The 23,949-nt window shown below is 54.1% G+C and overlaps 1 protein-coding gene across 2 annotated transcripts; it reads right to left on the reverse strand.

Moving 5' to 3' along the window:
* Nucleotides 1-1,882: 1,882 nt before the first annotated feature.
* On the reverse strand, nucleotides 1,883-15,479 carry NCLN (nicalin). 2 transcript variants are annotated; one of them, XM_038772486.1, is made up of 15 exons: nucleotides 15,178-15,479; nucleotides 11,788-11,978; nucleotides 11,502-11,646; nucleotides 9,959-10,053; nucleotides 9,179-9,259; nucleotides 8,945-9,048; nucleotides 8,473-8,561; nucleotides 7,815-7,954; nucleotides 7,306-7,484; nucleotides 5,365-5,452; nucleotides 5,216-5,254; nucleotides 4,951-5,111; nucleotides 3,710-3,763; nucleotides 3,516-3,594; nucleotides 1,883-2,528 (listed from the first exon to the last, which is right to left on the reverse strand). In XM_038772486.1, exons 1-15 carry the CDS (start codon nucleotides 15,359-15,361, stop codon nucleotides 2,469-2,471), a joined length of 1,689 nt encoding a protein of 562 aa, XP_038628414.1. In that variant the 5' UTR covers nucleotides 15,362-15,479; the 3' UTR covers nucleotides 1,883-2,468. The 2 variants fall into 2 exon arrangements, with proteins under 2 accessions (XP_038628414.1, XP_038628412.1); XM_038772484.1 differs by having other exon boundaries at nucleotides 4,951-5,114.
* Between the last annotated feature and the right edge of the window lie 8,470 nt (nucleotides 15,480-23,949).

The raw sequence follows: 23,949 nt of genomic DNA on the forward strand, positions 1-23,949 counted from the left end.
GAGCGTTTCTGGACAAAGATAATCCCGGGCAGCAGCATGAAGTATGGATTGAAGTGGGGAGAGACACGAGGATGGGAGATCAGAGAGAAGGCTGATGCAGTAGTCCAGACGGGATAGGATGAGAGCTTGAATAAGCAGGGTAGCGGTATGGATGGAGAGGAAAGGGCGGATCTTGGCAATGTTGCGGAGCTGAGACTGGCAGGTTTTGGTGACGGCTTGGATGTGAGGGGTGAATGAGAGAGCGGAGTCGAGGATGACACCAAGGTTGCGGGCTTGTGAGACGGGAAGGATGGTAGTGCCGTCAACAGAGATGGGAAAGTCAGGGAGAGGGCAGGGTTTGGGAAGGAAGACAAGGAGTTCAGTCTTCGACATGTTGAGCTTTAGGTGGCGGGCAGACGTCCAGATGGAGATGTCCTGAAGGCAGGAGGAGATGCGAGCCTGGAGAGAGGGGGAGAGAGCAGGGGCAGAGATGTAGATCTGGGTGTCATCAGCGTAGAGATGATAGTTGAAGCCGTGGGCGCGAATGAGGTCACCAAGGGAGTGCGTGTAGATCGAGAACAGAAGGGGACCAAGCACTGAACCTTGGGGAACCCCCACAGTAAGAGGATGGGAGGGGGAGGAGGAGCCTGCAAAAGAGACTGAGAAAGAACGACCGGAGAGATAAGAGGAGAACCAGGAGAGGACGGAGTCTGTGAAGCCAAGGTCAGATAGCGTGTTGAGGAGAAGGGGGTGGTCCACAGTGTCGAAGGCAGCTGAGAGGTCGAGGAGGATTAGGACAGAGTATGAGCCGTTGGATTTGGCAAGCAGGAGGTCATTGGTGACCTTTGAGGGCAGTTTCCGTCACGATCTCGTCACGACTCCATTAACTACTATGGTAGCTCAAGCTGCAGTCCAGTGAGACAGGCTGCAGAGGAGGAGGCCTCTGCTTCCCATAAAGAAGAGCTGAAGATGGTCTTTGGAATGGACTTAAACTTTCGGGTAGCGTCTTGCCTTGCCTCTGCCGCCCCTCACCTCAGACTTTGCTCAGGCATCCAAGAGTCTCCCTGGGCCCCAAATCTACAGAGGAGCTGTTGAGGGACTTTGAACCGGCTGAAGACAACTGAGCAGGTGTGGGACAGGGTCACGCCAGGGCCGTTGGGTGGGGAAAGGGCAGGTGTCCAATGATAAGAAGTTAATTGGCGTGGGGCTGCTGTGCAGGGGATAGCCCCCTACCCCTGCAGGAAGCTAGTCTAGCTGTTCTATGCGAACAGGGGCAGGGGTAGAGTGGGGAAGACTCAACCAGAGTCTCTGACCCACAGGCCTCACCTGGCAATGCTGGCAGGGTAGGGTTGGGGAAATATGGGGAGAAAAGGTGGCACAGGTTTTGCAGGGAGGGTGGGAGGGTAGTGTCAATTGTGGCTTCTTCAAAATAGCTGTACCTCAGCATCCTCTATTTCCAGCCGCAGAAGGGATGGAAGGCTGAATTAGAATGGGGCCATGTCCAGCAAAGGTGGCTGAGGGGCCTTAATCTACTAGCCTTCGAGAAGCTGGGGAGGAAGCAGCAACCATGGACAGCTTTGCTGTGGGGCTGTTTCCTAGGGAGAAGGAGCAGTAGCCTGGCTGGCAGAGTCCCTCAAAGCTAGTAGCCGCTACCCACATTAACAGGAAAAGGTGGGTGGGGCTGCCTCCCTCTGCCTAGCCCACAGAAAGAGATGCTTCCAAGGTCGGCAAGAGACCCAAGTTTAAGGCTGAGGGCTTCTCGGTCCCAAAGGGAGAGATGGGACCCTAAGTGAAGGACGGCAGCAGCCCACCGGCCGCTCTTGGACCTGGCCCCCCATCTGCCAGGAAGGGCAGACCCAAGGCTCCCTGTGCCCATTGCCACCACTCAGCCATCCCTCAGATGCCCAGGCTGCGCTGTTCAGCGCCGAAGCAAGGCACAAGGTGGAGGAGGCAGAAGGAAATCCGATGTTTTGGTTTTTCTTTAATTTACACGTGCACACGGACAACGCAGGCTCCGAGGTTTGGAGGCAGCAGTTTCTGGGATCTGGGGCCTCGGGTGACAGCCCCTCACTCCCAGGTAGCACATGTATCGCTGGGATGGGGACGACAGCTGTGGGGGCCAGAAGGGCGAGGGGGCTAAGGGGGTGGGGGGCTGCTCCACTCGTCCACGCTGCTCCAAGGAAGCCCTACAAACCAGCGATTCAGTGTTTCAACCACCTGTGTAGATTGCTTGGGTCTCTGCTTCTCGCCTCTCTCCATGTAGTGGGAGGTGGGGGGGAGGGAGAAGAGGGAGCAGGGAGGGGAGGAGAAAGAGGATGTGTGCTGGAACTGGGAAGTTCTGCATGTGCTTGGCTCCCCCAACAGTGGGGCGGCTAGAGGAACAGAGGGAGGGAGGGAGGGTCGAGTAGAGGTTTTGATGGAAGGCTGAAACTCCTGGCGGGCTCAATGGTGGCTCTGTGCTGCTCAATGGGTTCGGCGAGTGACCCCTTTCACTGCTGCTTGGACTTCAGGGAGAGTCTCTGCATGGTCTTATATAGGACACCAAAGTGCTACAGAGAGAGGGAGAAAGGATGAGTGAGTCCCCCACCAACTCGTGGTGGCCCTGCCCCCTCTCCGGATCCCCTCCTCAGGGGTCCATGTGGTCTGCAGGACAGAGTCCGAAAAAGAAGCCGGAGCGCCCGAGAGGGGCTCTCTCACAGAGCGTGATCTCCCCAGTACCCACGCAGGGAGGCGGGGGTGGTGGCATGGGGCCCCTTGATGGTGCCAGGGCCACCCCTGATTTGGGCTGAGGTGCTCATGTCATCGACCTCAGCCCAGGTGTGGAATGGGCTGGCCTCTGCTGCCCTGCCCTTGTTCCTCGCTAACTCAAAGCAGAGGCGGGTTAGCAGGCAGGCAGCAGGCTCCTGAAGCAGAGAAGAGCCCCCTCTTCCTTCTCCTTGGCCGCCCACCCAGGGACAACATGCAGCAAGAAGAGAAGCAGCGTGGCTCAGTGGAAAGAGCCTGGGCTTGGGAGTCAGAGGTCATGGGTTCAAATCCTGGCTCCGCCACTTGTCAGCTGTGTGACTTTGGGCAAGTCACAACTTCTCTGGGCCTCAGTTACCTAATCTGTAAAATGGGGATTAAGACTGTGAACCCCACGTGGGACAACTTGATCACCTTATATCCTTCCCAGCGCTTAGAACAGTGCTTTGCACATAGTAAGCACTTAAAAATGCCATCATCATCATTATTATTATTAGTTGGGGAGGAGAAGCCAGCCTCATCTTGGGTCTGGATGCCTAGTTGCCACAAGTCACAAGGCCCCCCTCGGCTCCCACTCTCCCTGCTTCACCAAAAGCTACCAGTGGCTGGCTAGGGAGTGGTGACTGAAAAGGAATCCGCCTCCGTGGTCTCCCTCTCCACCAAACTCCCTGGGCTTTCTGCCCCTCATTCATTCAATTCATTCAATCGTATTTATTGAGTGTTTACTGTGCAGAATGCACCTCGGCGCCCCCCTCCCCATTCTTCACCCCCTCCCCACCGCCACTTTCGCTCACCTGGACTGCAAGGTAGGCCACCCCAAGGTAGGCTGCTATGCAGAGAGCCAGGAGGAGATCAAAGATCGCTGGCTTAACCCTGAGAAAGGAAAGCAACGGCCTCAGTGAGCAGTGGAGCCAGGATCTGGCGGTTCCCGGACACCTTGCCAAGCCACCCCACCACCCGGCTAAGTAGGACAAGAGGGCCCTCCTACCTGTATGCGTTCATCACTTGCTTCAGCTGATCATAGAAGACAAACTCAGGGTCCCTGTGGGAAGGAAGCAGGTTTGCAGTGGGTGGGATGTCTTGTGGGGGACCAGGCCAAGCCTGCTGCTGCTGCTGCTGCTGCTTTGGGGCGGGGTGGGGGGGGGGGGGAGGGGGATGGTCTCCCTAGGGCAGTTCTTCCAAGTGGCAAAAGCCCAGGCCTGAGGATCTGGGGCTCTGCCACTTACCCACTGTGGGACCTTGGGCAGGTTATTTAACTTTTCTGGGTCTGTTTCCTCATCTTCAGCCCACCCCCACCCCCATCCCGGTCAGAGCACAAAGCCCATTATGGCCACGGGGCCCAAGTCACTTGATATGAGGGGACAACAGGGTCTAGGGGAAGGGCGTGGGGCTGGGAGGCAGAAGACCTGAGTTCTAGTCCCAGCTCTGCCCCAAGCCGGCTGGATGTGAACACTCTGTGCCTCAGTTTCTTCATCTGTAAAATGGGAAGAAGAGTTCCTGCCTCACCTCCCACACAAGGATGTGGTGATAACAAAATGAACTGACTGTAAGGCACTCAAATAATTTTTCTGCCTGTCTTCTCTGTTAGAGTGGAAGTTCCTTGAGAGCAAAGAATGCATCCCTTCTCTGGGTTCAGTACAGTTCACTCACCTAGAACAATGCTCTGCACACAGTGAGCACTCGATAAATGCCACTACAAGTACTACTTGAACCTGCCCTCAAAATGGAAACCGCCTGGCTACCAGCCACCTCAGCCCTGAGCCCAGAAGGGGCACCCACGTGGCTCAGTGAAAAGAGCGCGGGCTTTGGAGTCAGAGGTCATGGGTTCAAACCCTGGCTCCGCCAACTGTCAGCTGTGTGACTTTGGGCAAGTCATTTAACTTCTCTGTGCCTCAGTTACCTCATCTGTAAAATGGGGATTAAGACTGTGAGCCCCCCGAGGGACAACCTGATCGCTTTGTAACCTCCCCAGCGCTTAGAACAGTGCTTTGCACATAGTAAGCGCTTAATAAATGCAATCATCATTATTATTATGTCCAGAGGGTGGCATGTTCAGTTTCAGGTCCCTGGGGGCGAGATCGGGGTGCCTGTTTCCAGACTCTTGGGGGACCTAGGAACACCAAGGCAGTCTCCAAACCAGCAGGATGGGGCTGAGGGGGTCTTTCCTACCCAGAGAGCACAGGGGTCTTCTGGGAGTTGCCCCCGGTCACGCCCAACCCAGCCCCTCACCGCTTGTCAGCTTTCACGTGATGCTGCTTGACGTCCTTCAGGTAGCGGCTCAGGTAGTACTCTAGGGTGTTGAGGAATGTGCTGTCTTTGTCCACCAGTTGGGCAGCACGGGGCTGGTTGGTGAGCCAGTCCATCACTGACTCCAGCTGCTCCTGCTGGATCTGCTGCAGCGAGAGGAGGAATGGCATGGCCACAGCCCCCTCTGCTGCCCGCTGCAACTGCCCTGCCTAAGAAGCCCCCCAACCCTCCAACCCAGTTCCCTTACCATTTGTTCAGTGAAGATCTGCAAATCTGCAGGGGCTCCCTGCACACAGAGAAAAAGAGGTGGGGGGGGGGCGGGGAGGGAGTGTGATGGGGGGCGGGTCACTGGGCCAAAGGGGCAGGAGAGAGCCGGGCAGAGAGAAATCAACGTACCTTCTCGGTCAGGTTGTAGATGACCCGAGTCAAGGCCTCGGCAATTATCTTGGTGTTTCGGGTTAGTGTTCTGGAATCAACTCGTGCCCTGAGAGAGACAGAGCCCACCTTAATCCCTCTGACGCTCACTTCACCCCACCCCAGCCCTTTCATACTTAGGTCCAGACTTCATACTCTGGTGCTTTCCCGACCTGTCATTTATTTTCATGACGGTCTCCCCCTACTAAACTGTCAGTTCTTCACGGGTGGGGATCATGTCTACCAACTCTCTTGTACCGTCCTCTCCTAAATGCTTAACAGTGTTCAGCACACAGTAAGCACTCAATACCACTGACAGAGAGCACAAGCAAAAGCCATGAGTGCACACAGACACCCAATAAGCCAACTACAGGAACTCTGCTTGCTCTTCTAGAGAAAGCAATGGCGGGGGTGGGGAGCCTCACCCCCTTCTCTCCCAGCCCTCACTGTCTCAGAATATGGGCTCAGTGAGGGAGCTTGGGAGTAAAGCCGGTGACCACCTTGTTACTCAGGAATAATAATAATCATAATAAGGATGACATGGTATTTGTTAAGCCCTTACTATGTGTCAACCACCGGGAGAGATATAAGATCCCTATCCCAACTTGACTAATGTATCAGCCTCCTCACTGACCTTCCAAGCCTCCTGTCTAGCCTCTCTCCAGTCCATACTTCACTCTGCTCCCCAGATCATTTTTCTACAAAAACGTTCAGTTCACGTTTCCCCATTCCTGAAGAACCTTCAGTGGTTGCCCATCCACCTCCACATCAAATAGAAACTCCTTACCCCATCGGCTTTAAAGCGTTCAACTTGCCCCCTCCTATCTCCCCTCACAGGTCTCCCTTTACAACTCAGCCCACAAGCCCTCATTTCCTCCTTTCCCACTCCCTTCTATGTTGCCCTGATTCGCTCCCCTCCCTCAGGCCCACAGCACTTATGTCCAGTTCTGAAATTCATTTATTTATATTAATGTCTGTCTTCCCCTCTAAACTGTAAGCTCAATATGAACAGGGAATGTGTCTATTATATTGTTTTGTACTCTCCCAAGCTCTTAGTTCAGTGGTCTGCACAGAGGAAGTGCTCAACAAATCCGACTAATTGATTGATGATAATCAGGTTGGACATGGTCCCTCTCCCACAAGGGCTCACCACCTAATGGGGGAGAACAAGCATTGAATCCCCACTGGACAGATGAAGAACCTGAGACCCCGAGAAATTAAATGACTTGTTCGAGGTGCCAGGGCCGGGAAGAGAAACCAGGTCGCCTGACTCCCGGGCCCACGAAGTCAGGGGAAGAGGAAGAGGCCAGTGCCGTCAAAAGGAAGCCCAGAGACTCACTGGCAGCGGAGGCCTCCCACCCCTCCGTCTTGGCCGACCCGGGGAAAAGGCCAGGAGGCTGCTGGTCTCCATGCAGGTCAGTCCTGAGCACCCGGTCCTGGCACCTGGGCAACCCCACTTGGAGCTACTACGGGGCACGGGAGCCCTCCCTTCCCCCACTAAGCGCCCGGAGCCAAATCCAGTTCTGAGAGTCCAACTTGAGAGAACGGAAGTCCCCAAACAGCTGTAAAGAGTGGCTGCTCCGGTTTCACATGGGCACCGGGCTGGTTCAGAGGTGGCGGCCCTGCCTGGAAGGAGCCGCGTCCTCCCTCGTCCCAGCTGCTCCCAGCGCGATGGCTCGGGCGAGCCGCCAGGCCGAGCAGGAAGGCTGCCAGGTGACGGGCTACAACAGCTGCTCACTCTCCCCAGGAATCCTCTCCAAAGTGACCTCCGCCAGTCAGGCGGGCAGAGCTCCGGCCCCCGCGTGCCTCTGCTCCGCCCCACCTTGGGAGCAGAGTCTCACCTGGGGAGCGGCCCCCCGAGTCCCAGGGGTCATGCCCGCAAGGTGCCCGGGCAGCTGGCAGGGGGCCACCCCGGGCTCCTACCGGATGTCCATGATGCTGTTCCGCAGTCCGTCCCGATGGCTCTCCAGGTGGGAGACGGTGAAGGCCGGGAGGCGGCGGATGGCGAAGCGCTCGTGCTCCCAGGCCAGCATGTCCTCTGCCAGGTTGATCTTCTTGTGCACCATGGAGAACCTCACTTCTGGAAACTGCCTGGCTGTCACCTGCCGGGGAGATGGGGGGCTGCAGACTTCCCTTCCTCCCCCACCCGCCAAGACGCCGCGTGCCCCCTCCCCCACCCCCCCGCAAACCCTGGGGAAGCGGCAGCTCTGGGGACGCCCGCCGGCTGACCGTGGACCGGCTCGCCCTCTTGGGCGGGCACCGCGGCTTTCCACCCACCCATCCTGAGGAGGACAGATGAGGTGGGCGAGAGAGAGCAGCCCGGTTTCTGGGGAGGGGGACAGCCTTTCCCAGCCTCCACCTGGGATCCGGCACTGGCATCGCGGCTCCCCCTCCTCCCCTCAGGGGTGCCCCTCCCTGCCCAATGCCGTTACCGTCTCGAGTTCCCGCAGGAAGGCATGCTGCAGGGTTCCTTCCTTGGGAGGTTTTGAGACATGCAGGTGCAAGCTGTTCCCACGGCCCAGGGTGTCAAGACACAGGACAAACGCCACATTGTCCTGAAGCAAACTGGAGTCTGAAAGGTGAGGGTGGACCCGGGCTGGCTTGTCAGGGTAGGAAGCAGGAGGCTGGCAAATGACAAGCTGCCCCTTCCCTGCACTCGTAGGCCCCCGCCGCCACCTCTGGGGCGGCCCAGGCATCCGGGGGACACCCGAGAGGCTACGCCCCAGCCGGGCCCCGGGAACAAGTCCGCAGCAACCACGATGCCCCGGCCGGGTGCTCCTGGGCTTTAGGCTTTGGCGCTGGGCCCGTTGGGGCCCAGAGAGGGGATCGGCGGGCCCCGGGCTGCTCGGGCCCTGGGAGGGCAGGACTGCCAGTTATCTCCGGGTGAGGTGCTGCTCTCCCCCGCGGCTCAGCAGCCCCGAGCCCACCGGGCTCTTCTGGGGAGGAGGGTTTTCCAGACTCAAGGCGCTGCTGGGGACCGCTGAGACTAGGCGTCACCCCTCCGTCCGCTCGGAGGACTTAAATGCCCCTGCCCTCCCGCCGTGATCTCCTCCTCTCTCCTGAGACCAGCCTCGCCTTCTCCTTGCTCACCGGTGTGATCCAGGTTGTCTTCTAACCACCTCTTGGTCCCCTGGTAGTTGAATTTGCCCCCGCCGGAGGCAAAGAACAGGAGGTTGTACCTGACGCGCAGAGAACGCAACCGTTCGCTTCAGTCTGGGAAGCCACACCCCAACGTTCCTTAGTTGGGGGGAGCGCGCACAGGGGCTCCCGCGGAACAGGGAAACACAGTTGCCATGACTCCAAAGGGGGTCACAGCTGGGAAGTGGCAGGGAGGAGCCTGGAAATTCTGGGTTGTCCCTTAAGAGACACCCGTGGCCTTTCCCTCTCGGCCCTGGAGTCTCCGTGCTACAGAGGGGTGTGTGTGTGCTCCCTGTTGACTCCCCACCCCCTTCCTACCCTCAGCTGAGCAACAGAAACTGCCACAGACCTTCCCCGCCCCCCTGACTCCAGCAAAAACACACCGGGTGGCACCCCCTCCCCATCCCCGCCCCCCACCGCTTACCCAGCATGCGTGCGTTTGTAGGTGTAAAGCCGAGAGAAGAGACGTGCGAGTTCCAGCAGCACTGAAACGCCGCTGCCATTGGAATCTGCGCCATGAGAGAGCCACTGGGAAAGAAGGGCAGTGCAAACGCCCCAGTGAGCTTGCTCCAAGGGTCACTGGGAGGGGAAGGGAGAAGGGAGAAGGAACTGGGACTGAGGAGGTCCTGTCGGAAAGGGGCAAACACAGAATACGTACAGGGGCAACCCCGAAGGCATCGTAGTGGGCCACAATGACGATGGTGGGGAGGTCCTCTCCACCCAGCCCCGTCAGCCGACCCTGAGGAGGAAACCAGAGTCAGGCTGGGCCGTCTCCTGCACCGCCTCCGGTGCCACGGAGAGGCCGCGACCCTAGCCGTAGGCACCCATGGTGGGTGGGGTCCTCTCAGAGCCCCCTCCCACCTACTCGTCTCATCTTCTGGGCCCTGGCGAGGAGCTGGATTTAGCCTGGTGCCAGTTTGGCCCACATTTACACCTCCAGACCATCCCCACACTGTCTTCCCTTCCGGGAGGGCAAAGAGGCCAGCATTTGTGGAGGAAGGGGTGGAGGGAGAGGCCAGGGCCACTCTCTTCCCACAAGGGGAAGACGATCAGCCGGGACATCCCTGATTAAGAGGGGAGGGATGCTGGGAAAGAAAGAATGAAATAAATGACGAGGGGAGGCTCCACCAGGCAATGGTGAGACGCTCTTGGCCCAGGACACCCAATACGGGATCCCTCAGGACCAGGTGCTGCCAGGGAGACAAGTTGGAGCTCCGAATGCTCCCACCAGAGGGGAGGAACAAGGCCTGGGTGTAGCCCTCTCGTTCCTCCATGGAAGCACCAAGCACGGGCCCCGGGGGAGGAAGCTGCCGACAAAGTCATGAGCTCTCTCTGTCCACTGTCCACTCTGGGCAGCCAGGGGCAGCTAGAGGCCTCTCGAACAGGTCAGGGTTTATGGAGGAAGGGCAACCAAGCTGGTGACCCCAACAGCCCTCACCTCCACGCTGGTGATGAGCCAGTCGCTCACGGCTTTGCTCTGGGCCCCGCTGGTGACCATCTGGAAGCCATTGGCCGTGGCTGTGTGGAGCAGAACTGCAGGGACAGAGGGCATTTGGACTCGTCAGATGGGGCAGGTGCGGGGGAATGGATTCAAGGCTCTAAAATCATGGAGGATGGGGACCGGGCAGTCAGTCCCAGGGCCAGGGAGGCATCCATTGGAGTTTGGGGATAGTGAGGAAGAGGGGTTCAGAACAAAAAATGCCAAAAAAAAGTGATATCTATTAAACCAAACACTGTCCTAAGCCCAGGGGTACATACACGATCATCAAGTTGGACACAGTCCCTGTCCTACAGGGGGCTCACAGTCCAAGTAGGAGGGGGAAGAGGTATCGAAGCCCCATTTCACAGAGAAGGGAACTGAGGCCCAGGGAAGCCAAACAACTTGCTCAAGATTGCCCGGCAGACAAGTGATGGGGCCAAAATTTGAACCCAGATCCTCTGACTCCCAGATCTGGGCTCCTCCCACTATGCCATACTGCTTCACCTGGTTGGCCATCGCCAGATGGATTTTGTTCTCATGAGAGTCTTTGCAGTGGTCCAGTACGTCAGCAGGCTCAAGAGAGAGGTCTGGCTAAATTCACAGACAAGTGATCCAGAACTGGTCACTCCAGGGGAAGTCAGGGCAATTTAGTTGGTCTCTCCTGTGCCATGCTGTTGGATGGGTGTCCAGAAGGACACCTGGTCCCTCCCAGCAACTCACTGCCATAGAGACCGAGCCCCGGGTGGGAAGGACCACTGGTCTGACCCAGGCACGGCAGGGCTCAAAGGCGTATTTTTCAGAGGCAGCCCTGCCCTTCACCTCCTCCCGGGATGCTGACAGACCGCTTTTCTGTCTCAGCCCTAGGCTGGGCAACCTTGCTCAAGAACTTTCTTTTGAAGCGTGTCACAAACACTTGGGCCTTACTCGGTCCCAAGAGGGAGTGGAGAGCAGGGCGTCCCCGTCCCCTTCTACCCCCGACTTGCACTGGCTAGCCCAGGGTGCATGAGGCATTTCTCAAACCCAAGGGCCTGGAACCCCAGGGCCCTGAGCAACCATCTCTCTCTCTCTCTCTTTCTCTCTCTCCCTCCCTCCCTTCTAACCGTGCAGAGGTGGGAGAAATAAGGAGAGAAGATTTCTTCACTTCCTTCTTTGGGGTTGGTGGTTCACAGAGGATAGCGTTTATCCTCGGGCGGGTGGGCCGGACACGCAATACTGCTTCTGGTATTTGTGTGTGTGTTGGGGGAGGGCGATGAATGGCTTAAGGGAGGTGGAAGGAAGGGATGGGGGTGTCAAATAGACATATACTTGCTTTCCTTATACGCTGCACAATACACCCGAGGAACATTATCACTACTGTTTTCCCCCTTTTCTCTGGTTGTGAGGCAACACCACCCAGCCAGCCACCTTGTCACCCTCCCTCCCTTGCTGCCTGTCACAGCAGCCCCCTCCAGCTGCCTCCTCCTGCTCAGCCCAGTCGGGTCCCCTGGCCCCAGGCTCCCACCTTCGGCCGCAGAGGCGGAGCCTTGGGAGGCCGAGGCTGCCTGAGTCTGTTCGTAGATGGAAAGCAGGGCTTCGTCCTCCACGGCAAAGTACACGGGGACGATGGTCTCCATAGCCAGCATCTCGGGCTCAATCTCCATGAATTGCTGGGGGTGAGGGAGAGGTTGAGCTGCTTCGCGTATCCTCCCTCACCCCACCTTTCCCCTGCGGGTCGGGGGGGGTTGGGGGGGCGGAGGGCATGCACGCACACAGAGAGGGACAAGGGTTGGGTCAGAGAGAAGGCTTACCCTGATGATGTCCTGGGGCAACGCAGCCATGGTCTGGGGCAGGATGATGACCACGGCACCCGCCGACTGCCGCAAGGCCTTCTGATACTGCTCGTACGAGAAATCTACCAGCCGCATCATGACGCAGCGGCGGCTCAGCACATCTGCCTCTATTGTCCGCGCTTCTGTGTTCAGTACGGCGTTGCGGGTGCCTGGAGGGGAAAGGGGAAGAGGAGGAAGGGACACTCAGGCTTATTAAACAAGTGGCTACACTCAGAGCACCGTATGGAGGATTGGTTTATTACTAGGACATTGATCACCATCATCATCATAGTTGTGGTCTTTGTTCAGCACTACATGCCCAGTACACTACTAAGCGCTGGGGTGGATATAAACAGATTGGGTTGGACACAGTCCCTGTCCCACGAGGGGCTCACGGTCTCAATCCCCATTTTACAGATGAGGTAACTGAGGCCCAGAGAAGTGAAGTGACTTGCCCAAGGTCACAGAGAAGGCAAGTGGCGGAGCCGGGATTAGAACTCGTGACCTTCTGACTCCCAAGCCCGTGCTCTAGCCACTATGCCGTGCTGCTTCTCGTAGATATGAAATCATCGGTTTGGACACAGGCCCTGTCCCACACGGGGCTCATAAAGACCTAGCTCCTGCCCACACAGAGCTTAAAAAAGACGTTTATCACGTGCTTCCTACCGAGAAGCAGTGTGGCCTGGTGCAAAGAGCACAGAACTGGGAGTCAGAGCACCTGGGTTCTAATCGCGGCTCCACCACTCATCTGCTTTGTGCCTACCAGCTCTGTTGAACTGGACTCTCTCGAGTGCTTGGTATAGTGCTCAACTGATCGATCGGTCGGTTCGGCACATCTCCAGTGATACGAGACACTGGTCCGGGGAGAGTATTGAGGAGAAAACAGCCTCAAGCCCAGCCACAGAGCAATGTGAGGCCCCGTAGGAGACAGACAAAAAACGCAGTAAAACCTGCTTGTTGTGGGGGCAAAGAAACAGTGGCTTCTGCACAAACCCTGGAGCCCCGGGAAGGCTCCTGCCTCAAGACACCCTCTCATGAGATCATGCCCCCGAAAATTGTTTCACTGTTTTCTCTTCTCCCACCCTCATTCCTTCCCTCCTCGACAATATGCTAGACTGCAAGCCTGTTGTGGGCAGGGAACGTATCTAACAACACTGTTGTATTGGGCTCCTCCAAGTGCTTAGTACAGTGCTCAATAAATACCACTACTGCTGCTGATCGTCCAAAGAAGTGGCAAGGAAGATAGTTTTCAGGCCTGAAGTGCAGGAGAGGATGAGATAAAGGCATGGGGACTATCACAGAAGAAGAGAGACACAGGAATTAGTGGTGCAGGAGGGTGGGAGGGGAAGGGGAAGGGAAAGGAAGGATGGGGAGCTGGGAGACCCGGAGGCAATCCCAGAAAAGAAAGGCTCGGGCGTCTCAGATCTCAGAAGGCGGGGGGGGGGGGGGGGGGGGGGGTTGTCCTCTAGAGCTCCCTGGTGAGAAGACAGCTGGAAGCCAATGTCCAATTCTGGGCCCTGTCAGATAGCCCCCGGGGGTGGAGAAAGGCAGCTCTCATAGTCAGAAAGGGAGCCAGGTTGGCAGGGTTTGGCTGAGTCAACCCAGAGGAGCCTACTGGGATAAACACACGGAAGGCAGACTCCAATGAACGCTCCTTTGAGCAGAGAGGGAGGAGAGGTAGAAAAGGAAAAGTTTGGGATATTCCGACACAGGATCTCTTGGCCGCAGGGTGGGTGGAGGGACCTTCCCCGACACCAGACCTTCCTGAAACCAACCACAGGAGACGAGCAAACCATAAGATAGGGGAAGGGAGCTTTTTCCTCTGGCTGCTGACAGTGGCAATGATACTATGCACTGACTGTGGGCAGGGCACTGTACCGAACACTGGGGAAAAAAATACGGAGGTGAAAATTAGACAAAGCGCCTGGCCTTTCAGGGGCTCATAACCTGATAACGCTTTCTCCTATGCCTAGAACTTCAATGGGAATGAGGAAGAAGGAAGTGCCTGGGAAAAGGAAAAGTGGAAAAAGTGACTGATGATCTCGTATCTAGCCTAGCACTTAGTACATAGTAGGAGCTTAACAAATACCACAGTGATTATTAACGGGGAAAAAGTCCAACTTGGCAGGAGCCAGACAGGGGACAGAGCAGCCCCAAAATATGGAAGGAGGAAGCAATTAGGGAGGCCTCCAGAAGACTGAACTCTTGCCTGACAAGGGCAGGGGTGGAGCCCCAGGTGACAAGCTGAGTGAGGCCCAATGGAATCCGCCCCCTTGGCAGGCTCTGTGACCTCTGGAGGGAGTGAGGGGGGTGGGGAGAGGGAGGGTCATTTGCCTCTGCCTGGCTCCTACACAGCCACCTGGGACAATGACAAGCCAAATGAGACTCCAGTCAGGAGATACTTTCATTCATTCATTCAATCGTATTTATTGAGCGCTTACTGTGTGCAGAGCACTGTACTAAGCGCTTGGAAAGTACAAGTTTGCAACATATAGAGACGTCCCTACCCAACAGCGGGCTCAGTCTAGAAGGTGGGCTCACAGTCTAGAAGATACTTGCCCCCGGGCCTGTGGTCTCGTGGTTTGTTATTTGGTGTCACCCTAGGAGGGGAAAGCACAAGCCCAGCAGTGAGGCCCGAGTGGAAAGGGCCCGGACCTGGGAGTCAGAAGACCTGGGTTCTAATCCCGGGTCTGCCACTTGTCTGCTGGGTGACCTTAGCTAAGTCACTTCACTCTGCCGGGCCTCAGTCTCTTCATCTGTACAATGTGGATTCGATTCCTGTTTTCCTTCCTACTTAGACTGTAAGCCCCATGTGGGACAAGGACTGGATCTGCCCCGATCCTCTTGTATCTACTAGGTGCTTAGCCCACGGTGAGCATTTAGTTTAAATAATCACAATTATTCTTTAACCTGGACTATAGCCCGCAGATTAGGCAGGGAATTTCACCTTCTCCCCAAACGTACGTCCACACCTATAGCTCCTTCACAAATTGTCGGGGCCTCTCCCTAGCAAATCCCCCACCGTCCAATAAACCAGGAGGGGCTGAAACACTCCCAATAAAATGCCTTCTGCGCTCCTTCTTCGGCTTCTCTCCACCGCTGGAAGGTGCACACAAGACGGGGAGGAGAATAAATATCCAGCCCCCGGAGTGGGAAGACGAAGAGCCCCTCCACACTTTCTCCGCTTCTGCGCCCCCAATGAGGCGGGGGGGAGGGGAGAGAGGGAGAAGGCGCGAGGCCCACTGAGAAGATGGGCTAGGGGCTGGGGAGAGGGAAGGGAGGGCGGGGCGGGACTCGAGGAGCCTGGGGAGGGCAGGGAGCGGGAAGGCGGCTCGGAGGGGCAGAGCGGGGAGGTCCGGCTGCACGCACCGTAGGGCTGGCCCTGCAGATCGTACTGCTGCATGCGGTAGACGGTGAACTCGTGGGCGGCCTCGGCGGCGGGCAGCGGCGGGGACACGAGCAGCAGCACGGCGGGCAGGAAGACGATGAAGCTGAGCGGCAGGCAAGAGGCCTTCAGCATGTTCTCCAGCACCTCTCCCGCTTCCTCCAGCATCCTGCCTGGCGGCGAGAGGCCTCCGGCTACGACGGGAGCGGGGAGATCAGGCGGCGGGCGCTGCGGCTAAAGCTCGGGCTCGGCCCGGGACTCCGACTCGCTGCTCCACTCTCTCGGCGGCACCACGGCATGGGCTGGCCCCAGGGTCCTTCGGGCGCCGGCTCGGCCACCCCCGTCTCCAAGGTCCTTCGGGCACCGCCGCGGGCACCCCGCCTCCGGGCCCGCTTTGACAGGGCGGCGGGCCGCTCCCGCGTCCGCACAGCCGCTTCCCCCCATGGGAGTTGTAGTTTTTCCAGGAAGTGGGGCTCGCCCGGCTCGCAGAGGCTGTTGGGAGATGTAGTCTTCCAATCCAAGGAAGGCTAGTAGAAGTAGTAGTAGTAGCAGTAGCGGCAGTAGCAGTAATAATAGCAGTCAGTCAGTCAGTCAGTCAGTCAGTCGATCGTGTTTATAATAATAATAATGATGATGGTATTTGTTAGCGCTTACTATGTGCCAAACATAGTTCTAAGCGCTACAGTAAATACAAGGTAATCAGATTGTCCCCCGCGGAGCTCACAGTCTCAATCCCCATTTTACGGATGAGGTAACTGAGGCACAGAGGAAGTGAAGTGACTTGCCCAAGGCCACACAGCAGACAAATGGCAGAACTGGGATTAGAACCCATGACTTCTGACTCCCAAGCCCATGCTCTTGCCACTAGGCCATTTTGCTCCTCTATCGAGCACTTACTGTGTGCAGAGCACTGTACTAAGCGCCTTGGAGAGTACAGTATAACAATATACCAGATGCATTCCCTACCCACAACAAGCTCACAGTCTAGAGGGGGAAACCGCCAGCAATATAAACAAATAATGTTACAGATCATCATTATCATCATCAATCGTATTTATTGAGCGCTTACTGTGTGCAGAGCACTGTACTAAGCGCTTGGGAAGTACAAGTTGGCAACATACAGAGACAGTCCCTACCCAATAGTGGGCTCACATTCTAAAAGGGGGAGACAGAGAACAAAACCAAACATACTAACAAAATAAAATAAATAGAATAGATATGTACAAGTTAAATAAATAAATAAATAGAGTAATAAATATGTACAAACATATATACATATATACAGGTGCTGTCGGGAAGGGAAGGAGATAAGATGGGGGGATGGAGAGGGGGATGAGGGGGAGAGGAAGGAAGGGGCTCAGTCTGGGAAGGCCTCCTGGAGGAGGTGAGCTCTCAGTAGGGCCTTGAAGGGAAGAAGAGAGCTAGCTTGGCGGATGGGCAGAGGGAGGGCATTCCAGGCCTGGGGGATGACGTGGGCCAGGGGTCAATGGCGGCATATCCTTTCCTGCCTTAACTCAGTCCTCTCCTCTGCCAGACAAAACTATTTCTCCTCCCTTATTGACACCCATGCCCATCACCCCCGCCAGCTCTTCCGTACACTCAACTCCCTTCTCAGGCCCCCGGTTCCTCCCCCTCCTCCTTCCCTCACCCGCAACGATCTGGCCTCCTACTTCATTAACAAAATTAAATCCATCAGGTCTGACCTCCCCAAAGTTTCTTCCCCCCTTTCTCCATCCCCCCGGCTCTCAACACTCTCTGCTACTCTCCCATCCTTCCCAGCAGTGTCCTCAGAGGAGCTCTCCTCCCTCCTCTCAAGTGCTACTCCGGCCACCTGTGCTTCTGACCCCATTCCCTCTCATCTCGTGAAATCTCTCACTCCGTCCCTTCTCCCCTCCTTAATTTCCATCTTCAACCGCTCACTCTCCACTGGTTCCTTCCCCTCTGCCTTCAAACATGCCCATGTCTCTCCCATCCTAAAAAAACCCTCTCTTGACCCCACCTCACCTTCTAGTTATCGTCCCATATCCCTCCTACCATTCCTTTCCAAACTCCTTGAACGAGCTGTCTACACTCACTGCCTAGAATTCCTCAACAACAACTCTCTCCTCGACCCCCTCCAGTCTGGCTTCCGTCCCCTACATTCCACGGAAACTGCCCTCTCAAAGGTCACCAATGACCTCCTGCTTGCCAAATCCAACGGCTCCTACTCTGTCCTAATCCTCCTCGACCTCTCAGCTGCCTTTGACACTGTGGACCACCCCCTTCTCCTCAACACGCTATCTGACCTTGGCTTCACAGACTCCTTCCTCTCCTGGTTCTCCTCTTACCTCTCTGGTCGTTCTTTCTCAGTCTCTTTTGCAGGCTCCTCCTCCCCCTCCCATTCTCTCACTGTGGGGGTTCCCCAAGGTTCAGTGCTTGGTCCCCTTCTGTTCTCGATCTACACGCACTCCCTTGGTGACCTCATTCGCTCCCACGGCTTCAACTATCACCTCTACGCTGATGACACCCAGATCTACATCTCTGCCCCTGCTCTCTCCCCCTCTCTCCAGGCTCGCATCTCCTCCTGCCTTCAGGACATCTCCATTTGGATGTCTGCCCGCCACCTAAAGCTCAACATGTCGAAGACTGAACTCCTTGTCTTCCCTCCCAAACCTTGCCCTCTCCCTGACTTTCCCATCTCTGTTGACGGCACTACCATCCTTCCGTCTCACAAACCTGCAAACTTGGTGTCATCCTCGACTCCGCTCTCTCATTCACCCCTCACATCCAAGCCGTGACCAAAACCTGCCGGTCTCAGCTCCACAACATTGCCAAGATCCGCCCTTTCCTCTCCATCCCAACCGCTACCCTGCTCATTCAAGCTCTCATCCTATCCCATCTGGACTACTGCATCAGCCTTCTCTCTGATCTCCCATCCTCGTGTCTCTCTCCACTTCAATCCATACTTCATGCTGCTGCCCGGATTATCTTTGTCCAGAAACGCTCTGGGCATATCACTCCCCTCCTCAAAAATCTCCAGTGGCTACCAATCAATCTGCGCATCAGGCAGAAACTCCTCACCCTGGGCTTCAAGGCTGTCCATCACCTCGCCCCCTCCTACCTCACCTCCCTTCTCTCCTTCTACAGCCCAGTCCGCACCCTCCGCTCCTCTGATCTCCTCACCGTACCTCGCTCTTGCCTGTCCCGCCATCGACCCCCGGCCCACGTCATCCCCCGGGCCTGGAATGCCCTCCCTCTGCCCATCCGCCAAGCTAGCTCTCTTCCTCCCTTCAAGGCCCTGCTGAGAGCTCACCTCCTCCAGGAGGCCTTCCCAGACTGAGCCCCTTCCTTCCTCTCCCCCTCGTCCCCCTCTCCATCCCCCCATCTTACCTCCTTCCCTTCCCCACAGCACTTGTATATATGTTTGTACATATTTATTACTCTATTTATTTATTTATTTATTTTATTTGTACATATCTATTCTATTTATTTTATTTTGTTAGTATGTTTGGTTTTGTTCTCTGTCTCCCCCTTTTAGACTGTGAGCCCACTGTTGGGTAGGGACTGTCTCTATATGTTGCCAATTTGTACTTCCCAAGCGCTTAGTACAATGCTCTGCACATAGTAAGCGCTCAATAAATACGATTGATGATCATGATGATGATGACAGGCGAGAACGAGGTACGGTGAGGAGATTAGCGGCAGAGGAGCGGAGGGTGCGGGGTGGGCTGTAGAAGGAGAGAAGGGAGGTGAGGTAGGAGGGGGCGAGGTGATGGAGAGCCTTGAAGCCCAGGGTGAGGAGTTTCTGCCTGATGCGCAGATTGATTGGTAGCCACTGGAGATTTTTGAGGAGGGGAGTAGCATGCCCAGAGCGTTTCTGGACAAAGACAATCCGGGCAGCAGCATGAAGTATGGATTGAAGTGGGGAGAGACACGAGGATGGGAGATCAGAGAGAAGGCTGATGCAGTAGTCCAGACGGGATAGGATGAGAGCTTGAATGAGCAGGGTAGAGGTATGGATGGAGAGGAAATGGCGGATCTTGGCAATGTTGCGGAGCTGAGACCGGCAGGTTTTGGTGACGGCTTGGATGTGAGGGGTGAATGAGAGAGCAGAGTCGAGGATGACACCAAGGTTGCGGGCTTGTGAGACGGGAAGGATGGTAGTGCCGTCAACAGAGATATGTATGTAAGATACTTACGTACAGATATGTACGTAAGTGCTGTGGGGCTGGGAGCGGGGATGAATAAAGGGAGCAAGTCAGGATGACGCAGAAGGGAGTGGGAGAAGAGGTAAGGAGGGCTTAGTCAGGGAAGGTCTCCTGGAGGAGACGTGCCTTCAACAAGGCTTTGAAGGGGGGAGAGTAATTGTCTGTGGTAGTTGAAGCCATATGAGCAAATGAGTTCTCCAGGGGAGTGACTGTGTCTGGCCCAGTTATCTTGGAACTGTGTGTAAAGCACTGCATTAAGCGCTGGGTCAGACAATATAATAAATATAATAAAGATAATCGGGTCAGACACAGTCCCTGTCCCACGTGGGACTCATAGTTTATCATTATCTTTATTATTATTGTTATTATTATTCACTCATTCGATCGTTTTTATTGAGCACTAACTGCCTACAGAGCACCATTCTAAGCGCTTGGGAAAGTACAATACGACAATAAACAGACACATTCCCTGCCCACAACTGCTTACAGTCTAGAGTGTGGAGACAGACATCAATACAAATAAATAAATTACAGATACGCACATAAGTGGTGTGGGGCTGAGAGGGGGGAAAAACAAAGGGCACAAGTCAAGGCAACACAGAAGGGAGTGGATTATCATTATTATTATATTTGCCGAACACTTACTGTGTGCCGAACACTTTATTAAGCACTGGGGTAGAATCAAGATCATTAGGTCCCAAATGGAGTTCACAGTCTAAGTAGGAGGGAGAACAGGAGAGAAAAACAGCATGGCCTAGTGGATAAAACATGGACCTGGGAATCAGAAGGACCTGGGTTCTAATCCCGGCCCTGTCACATGTCTGCTGTATGACCTTAGGCAAGTCACTATACTTCTCTGTGGCTCAGTTACCTCATCTGTAAAATGGGGATTAGGACTGTGAGCCTCATGTGGGACATCAATCAATCAATCATATTTTTGAGCATTTACTGTGTGCAGAACACTGTTCTATGCGCTTGGGAGAGTACAGTATAGCAAAGTTATACTGTAGACATATACCCTGCCCACAACGAGCTTACAGTCTAGATGGGGAGACAAACATTACTATAAATAAATTACGGCTGTGGACATAAGTGCTGTGGGACTGAGGGAGTATGGGCTGTGTCCAACCTGATTATCTTGTATCTACTCCAGCACTTAGTACAGTGGAGAACAGATACTATAAAAAATCTCTCCAGGTATTGAATCCCCATTTTACAGATGAGGAAACTGAGGCCCAGAGAGGTGAAGTGACTTTTGTAAGACTACACAGCAGGCCAATGGCAGAGTCAGAATTAGAACCAGGGCTCCTGACTCCCACTAGGCCAAGCTGCTTCCTTCTACGTTAACTCTTCTGTGGTGCTGAGCTCAACGCCACGCACTCAGAGGATGGAGCATTAGGTCAGGGCAACCCACACTCCCCCAGAAGCAGCCCAACTCAGCCCCTCTGTAAACCTCTCAAAAAACATACCCAAGAGAAGGCATTCAGTGGGAGTCTGTGCCTGGGGGCTAGTTAGAGAAGAGCTCAGAAAGCAGCAGGAAAGGAGTATGATAAAGCTAGGCTCAGCGATAAGGCACTCAGGATCATACTGAGTACGGGAAGGGTTGGAGGGGGAATAGGACAGGGGCTGGGAGCTGGAGGGAGACATGAAGATTGGGTCCACAGCAAGGCTTGCCAGAAAGACACCAGGAAGAAGCAGTATGGCCTAGTAGAAAGAGCCTGGGCCCGGGAGCCAGAGGATCTGAGTTCTAATCCCTGCTGTTCAATTTGCCTGCTGTTTAACATTGGGCAAATCACTTTGCTTCTCTGTGCCTCAGTTTCCTCATCTTTAAAGTAGGAATTCAATGCATGATCTCTCTCCTAGTTAGACTGTGAGCTCCACATGGGATAGGGACTGTGTCCGGACCTAATTAACCCCAGGGCTTAGAACAGTGCTTGGCACATAATAAGCACTTAACAAATCCCATGATTATTAAAATAGCTGAGGGGGTTCAGGGGAGAGCAGTGATATTGTGGAAGCAGCGTGGCTTAGAGGCTTGGGAGTCAGAGGTCGTGAGTTCTCATCTCGGCTCTGCCACTTAGCTCTGTGACTTTGGGCAAGTCACTTAACTTCTCTCTGCCTCAGTTACCTCATCTGTAAAATGGGGATTAAGACTGTGAGCCCCATGTGGGACAACCTGATTACCTTGTATTTACCCCAGTGCTTAGAACAGTGCTTGGCACATAGTAAGTGCTTAACAAATACCATCATTATTATTATATTTTCTTCAATTTTAAAGAGAGGATCCCAAGGGCTCAGGAAAGCCAAGAGATTGCTTAGGTTTGGATGGCCAGTTGACAGCAGGGTCAGGAACATTGCCCTCTGGTCTCCTACCCCACAATCAGCAAATTGGCTGATGGGAAAGCTCACTAAGTTGTAGGCTCCTCGAGAGCAGGGACTGTGTCTACCAACTCTATTGTTTCATGCTCTCCCAAGTGCTTAGTACAGTGCTCTGCACACAGTAAGCACTCAATAAATATCATCAATTGATTGAGTGAGAGATTGATGGGGTGTGGGGTCGTTTACCCTTTGGAAGCAGGAAAAATACTGAGAGTGTCCTTAATGAATTGGGAAATGGTCATACAAAAAAAGATGGATTCCAAATGACAGAGGCTAGGGAGTGAGCGTAGGGGGTGAAAAACAAACCCAAAAAAGGATGGGAAGAGAGATTGGCGGGTACAATTACAGAAGGAAAAAGACTACCTAGTCATCATTAAGCAGAAGCTAAATATGAGTCAGCAGTGAACTGTCGTTATTTTAAAAACCAACTTGTTACTGGAATGAATCAATAGGAGGATGATCTGCAATGAAATAATCCTTCCAGTCAACAGCACTACTGGACAGACCACATTTAGCATTCTGCATCCAGATTTGCTTACCACATTTTCAACAGGTTGTAGAGAAACTGCAGAAAAGAATAAAAGTAATCGAATGATTCTGAGGAGCAAAGGTGAAATGAATTGAGGTGTTTAACCTAGAGAAGAAAAGGCTGAGGGGGCTGTCTTTCAGCCAGTGAAGTGTTTTTATTAGGAAAATGCTGGTCCGTTGAGGACTTAGATTAAAGCATCATATGGAAAGAGAGACAAGGGGGCAAAAGAGAAAAGAATATCAAGCGAAGCAAACATTAAGCATAACAGCACAAAAAGGCACGGGCTTTTTGGGTGCCCAGTAATAATAATAATAATGATAATTATAGTATTTGTTCACTCATTCATTCATTCAATAGTATTTATTGAGCACTTACTGTGTGCAGAGCACTGTACTAAGCGCTTGGGAAGTACAAGTTGCCAACATATAGAGACGGTCCCTACCCAACAATGGGCTCACAGTCTAGAAGGGGGAGACAGACAACAAAACAAAACAAGTAGACTGGTGTCAAAACTGTCAGAATAAATAGAATTATTGCTATATGCACATCATTAATAAAATAGAGTAATAAATATGTACAAGTAAAATAAATAGAATAATAAATCTGTACAAATATAAACAAGTGCTGTGGGGAGGGGAAGGAGGTAGGGTGGGGGCAATGGGGAGGAGGAGAGGAAAAAGGGGCTCATTTTGGGAAGGCAGTGAAGTGTTTTTATTAGGAAAATGCTGGTCCGTTGAGGACTTAGATTAAAGCATCATATGGAAAGAGAGACAAGGGGGCAAAAGAGAAAAGAATATCAAGCGAAGCAAACATTAAGCATAACAGCACAAAAAGGCACGGGCTTTTTGGGTGCCCAGTAATAATAATAATAATGATAATTATAGTATTTGTTCACTCATTCATTCATTCAATAGTATTTATTGAGCACTTACTGTGTGCAGAGCACTGTACTAAGCGCTTGGGAAGTACAAGTTGCCAACATATAGAGACGGTCCCTACCCAACAATGGGCTCACAGTCTAGAAGGGGGAGACAGACAACAAAACAAAACAAGTAGACTGGTGTCAAAACTGTCAGAATAAATAGAATTATTGCTATATGCACATCATTAATAAAATAGAGTAATAAATATGTACAAGTAAAATAAATAGAATAATAAATCTGTACAAATATAAACAAGTGCTGTGGGGAGGGGAAGGAGGTAGGGTGGGGGCAATGGGGAGGAGGAGAGGAAAAAGGGGCTCATTTTGGGAAGGCCTCCTGGAGGAGGTGAGCTCTCAGTAGGGCTTTGAAGAGAGGAAGAGAGCTAGTTTGGCGAATGTGTGGAGGGAGGGCATTCCAGGCCAGGGGAAGGATGGGAAAGTCAGGGAGAGGACAGGGTTTGGGAGGGAAGATAAGGAGTTCTCAATGGTGGGACAGGCAGGTTTTGGTGACGGATTGGATGTGTGGGGTGAATGAGAGAGCGGAGACAAGGATGACACCAAGGTTGCGGGCTTGTGAGACGGGAAGGATGGTAGTGCCATCTACAGTAACGGGAAAGTCAGGGAAGGCACAGGGTTTGGGAGGGAAGATAAGGAGCTCAGTCTTGGACTTATTGAGTTTTAGATGGTGGGAAGACATCCAGATGGAGATGTCCTGAAGGCAGTAGGAGATACGAGCCTG

Source organism: Tachyglossus aculeatus, chromosome X1, assembly GCF_015852505.1.
Source record: "Tachyglossus aculeatus isolate mTacAcu1 chromosome X1, mTacAcu1.pri, whole genome shotgun sequence".
Lineage (NCBI taxonomy): Eukaryota > Metazoa > Chordata > Mammalia > Monotremata > Tachyglossidae > Tachyglossus > Tachyglossus aculeatus.

Bases quoted from the DNA above. Each gene is read 5' to 3' on its own strand.
- NCLN (XM_038772484.1), bottom strand. From the start codon at position 15,361: ATGCTGGAGGAAGCGGGAGAGGTGCTGGAGAACATGCTGAAGGCCTCT. The intron at 9,260-9,958 runs GTGAGGGCTGTT...TTTCCTCCTCAG, and splicing joins GGCTCATCACCAGCGTGGAG to GGTCGGCTGACGGGGCTGGG. The intron at 5,255-5,364 runs GTACGTTGATTT...CTCTGTGTGCAG, and splicing joins TCTACAACCTGACCGAGAAG to GGAGCCCCTGCAGATTTGCA.